The following is a 3,058-nucleotide window of genomic DNA, read 5'->3' on the forward strand; positions in this document are numbered from 1 at the left end:
GGGGGGGGGGGGGGGGGGGGGGGGGGGGGGGGGGGGGGGGGGGGGGGGGGGGGGATGGGATTCACCCAAAATCCAAACTCCTCTTTCCACTTGAATTGTTGATAATGAAAATGAAGAGGAGACCAAAACAGTGAACCCTCTGGATTCTTGATAGATAAGCATTCATTTCTTTCTGTGGGGCAGCAATAACAGACCTGGAGTAGTCGAAGAACTTACCCAACTCCCTGTACTGCTCAAACTCAGCCATTAGCTTTGCATCGGAGCTTTGCCATAATTCTCCATTTTCTTGCTTTTGGTTGGTTTACTTTCCTTGCTTTGCAAATCCATCATGTGGGTTCTTGGAGGTGGTGGGTTTTACACATATACTCATGTGGGTTCACTAGTAGCCGACTGATGTGTACCATGATTCTGAATGTAAAAGGAAACCAGCAAAAAGAGTAAAGGAGGAGATCAAAGCATGAAAAAACCAAAAAACCCCTGCTTTGGACGGTCACTTGACGGAATATTTGACGGTGGACTAAAAGTGGCAAACGCTAAATAGTAGTGGTCGCAATGTGGCAAAAATTAATAAGATGGACTAAACTTGGAAATGTCCAAATAACAGTAGGACCCAAAAAGGATTTCACTCTAATAATAATATTATTATAACATTGTCTCCTTTAAATAAAGTTGGATATATTGGTCTCTCAATATCCTTCTTCAATTTCATAAATGCCGTCGTCTTCAATGGCTTCGTAAAAATATATGCAACTTGACACTCACTTGAACAGTAATCAATGTTGATTTGTTTTCAAGCAACTAACTCTCTGATTTTGTGATACTTGATATATTAATGTGTTTGCTGCGACCATGAAAGACATGATTCTTGAACAACAAAATTGCAGACTTATTGTCACAGAAAATAGTTGTAGGTGTTTCCTGCTTGTGTTGTAAAAATTCCAAAGTTCTTCTCAGCCAAACTGCCTAAGTAGCACAATTTGCTGTTGCAATATATTTTGCTTCTGTGGTTGAGAGTGCTACAATCTGCTGCTTCTTTGAAGACCAAGAAAATATGGCTGAACCAAGATAGAAGGTATATCCTGATGTGCTCTTTCTGGTCTCAACATCTCCAGCCCAATCACTGTCTATATACCAAACAAGTTCTACAACTTCCTTAGTAGAGTAAAAAATGTCTATCATTACTCATACTTTTGACATATCTCAGAATTCGCTTTACTACAACCCAATGTGATTCTTTTGGTTCCTCCATGAATCTTCTAAGTATTCCAACTCCAAAAGAAATATCCGGGAAGGGATCTCTATGCTTCTTCCCAATCAAACAAATCTCACAAATACGATTAGGGACATTCACAACAGGTAAATCAGAAACAAGCTCCTTAGCTTTTTCGCTAGATAGTTTAATCCAGAGAAATGGAAATGTCCAAATTGCATATGTCATAACCAATTATAATCACAAATTTCATAATTAAAGCAAGCAAGAAGTGCATAATTGATTTTCAAAGGAAATAGTTGATTTTGGGACATATTTACCTTTGCAATCAAAACTCCCTTAGCATCTACAATGGTACAACACCCCTGTGTAATATTTATCTTATATCCTTTTTCTGACAACTGCCCCATACTCAACAAATTTTGGTGTAAGTCAGGAACATAAAACACATCGGATATAAAATTGTTAGTACCATCCTTCAACTGAATAGAGATTTTACCTTTTCCGAAAATTGGCACTTTTGATTTATTGCCAAATGTCACTTCAAACCGGACTGATCCATCTTGTTCGGAAAACAATTCTTTCTTCCCACACATATGGTTACTACACCTAGTATCCAAGAACCATATGTTTTCATCTGCAGAAAAATTATTACTGGCCAAAAGTACGGTTTCAGAACTCTCACTGGACTTTTCAGCAATGTTTGCTTGATTTACACGATTGTCCTCATTATACCAGCAATCTACAATCTTATGCCCATACTTGCCACAATTGTAGCAATGAAATGGAAATTTACCTTATTTGGTATTACCTCCACCTCTTCCTTAGTTGGAGTTACCACGTCCTCCTCTTTGGTTGAAGCTACCACTACCTCTTCCACTAAATCCTCCCCTTCCTCTTCCACGATCTCTACCAGATCCTCCACCTCTTTGATTAGGGTCAGTCATATTCAGGGTAACTTGGCTCTTCAAAGGTTCTTCTGCTAGTAGTTTCGATTTGGACTCAATCTTGTCAATATGACTTTCTATCATACCTTTCAGCTCTGCAACTAATAGGAGCTCGGTTTTGTGTGACTATGTTATTGAAGCCACCACATGGTCATACTTCATCGGCATAGTTCGAAGAAACTTTTCAACCACAGCACCATCTTCAATCGTATTTCCATATAACCTCATCTTATTCACCTCATCAATAAGACGAGTGAAATACGTATCTACTGTTTCTGTAGAGGTCATCTCACAATGATCGTACAACCTTCTCAACGACTGCAACTTAGATTTTTGTGCCCGATCGACACCTTTGTGTGACACCATTACGATGTCCCAAGCTTGCTTTGTTGTTTGGGCATGAGCTAATTGCTCAAAAATAGAGTAATCAACACCTTGGTGAATCTGTCCCAAGGCTGATTGATCTCGCCGTATAGCGGCTGCATCAACTCCTTCTTGTAGACCGGGATCAAAAAAACTCCAAAGATTCTGGCTTTCAAATGTGTGGTCATCATAATTTTTTAATAATTGTAATCGAGTTTCCCATCTAATTTGGGACCCGACCATACAATATAATATTGAAATTTGTTGTCATATTTCACTACGAGAAATATCTCGGGGCTGGAAGGTTAACAGACTCTGATACCATCTCTACCCACAGAGGACGGGAGAAATTAACATCTCTACCCACAATCGCAAAAAATTAATACTTTAAGGGGGCGTTTGGTTCACGGAATCTTGGATTACCCCAGGTAATAGGATTACCTCCAGGAAGGTAATGTGAGATTTTGGGAATGTAAGATTACCTGATGTGTTTGGTTTGGATTGTGGAATATAATATTACTGTGTTTGGTTAAGGGTT

At 39.2% G+C, this 3,058-nt stretch overlaps 1 protein-coding gene across 1 annotated transcript; it reads right to left on the bottom strand.

The window, feature by feature from the left end:
* Window positions 1-2,034: 2,034 nt before the first annotated feature.
* On the bottom strand, window positions 2,035-2,523 carry LOC115999481 (probable U6 snRNA-associated Sm-like protein LSm4). The gene is made up of 2 exons (XM_031239329.1): window positions 2,347-2,523; window positions 2,035-2,283 (listed from the first exon to the last, which is right to left on the bottom strand). The coding sequence occupies exons 1-2, from the start codon at window positions 2,521-2,523 to the stop codon at window positions 2,035-2,037; spliced, it is 426 nt and encodes a 141-aa protein (XP_031095189.1).
* Window positions 2,524-3,058: the final 535 nt, after the last annotated feature.

This window comes from Ipomoea triloba, chromosome 12, assembly GCF_003576645.1.
Source record: "Ipomoea triloba cultivar NCNSP0323 chromosome 12, ASM357664v1".
Classification (NCBI taxonomy): domain Eukaryota; kingdom Viridiplantae; phylum Streptophyta; class Magnoliopsida; order Solanales; family Convolvulaceae; genus Ipomoea; species Ipomoea triloba.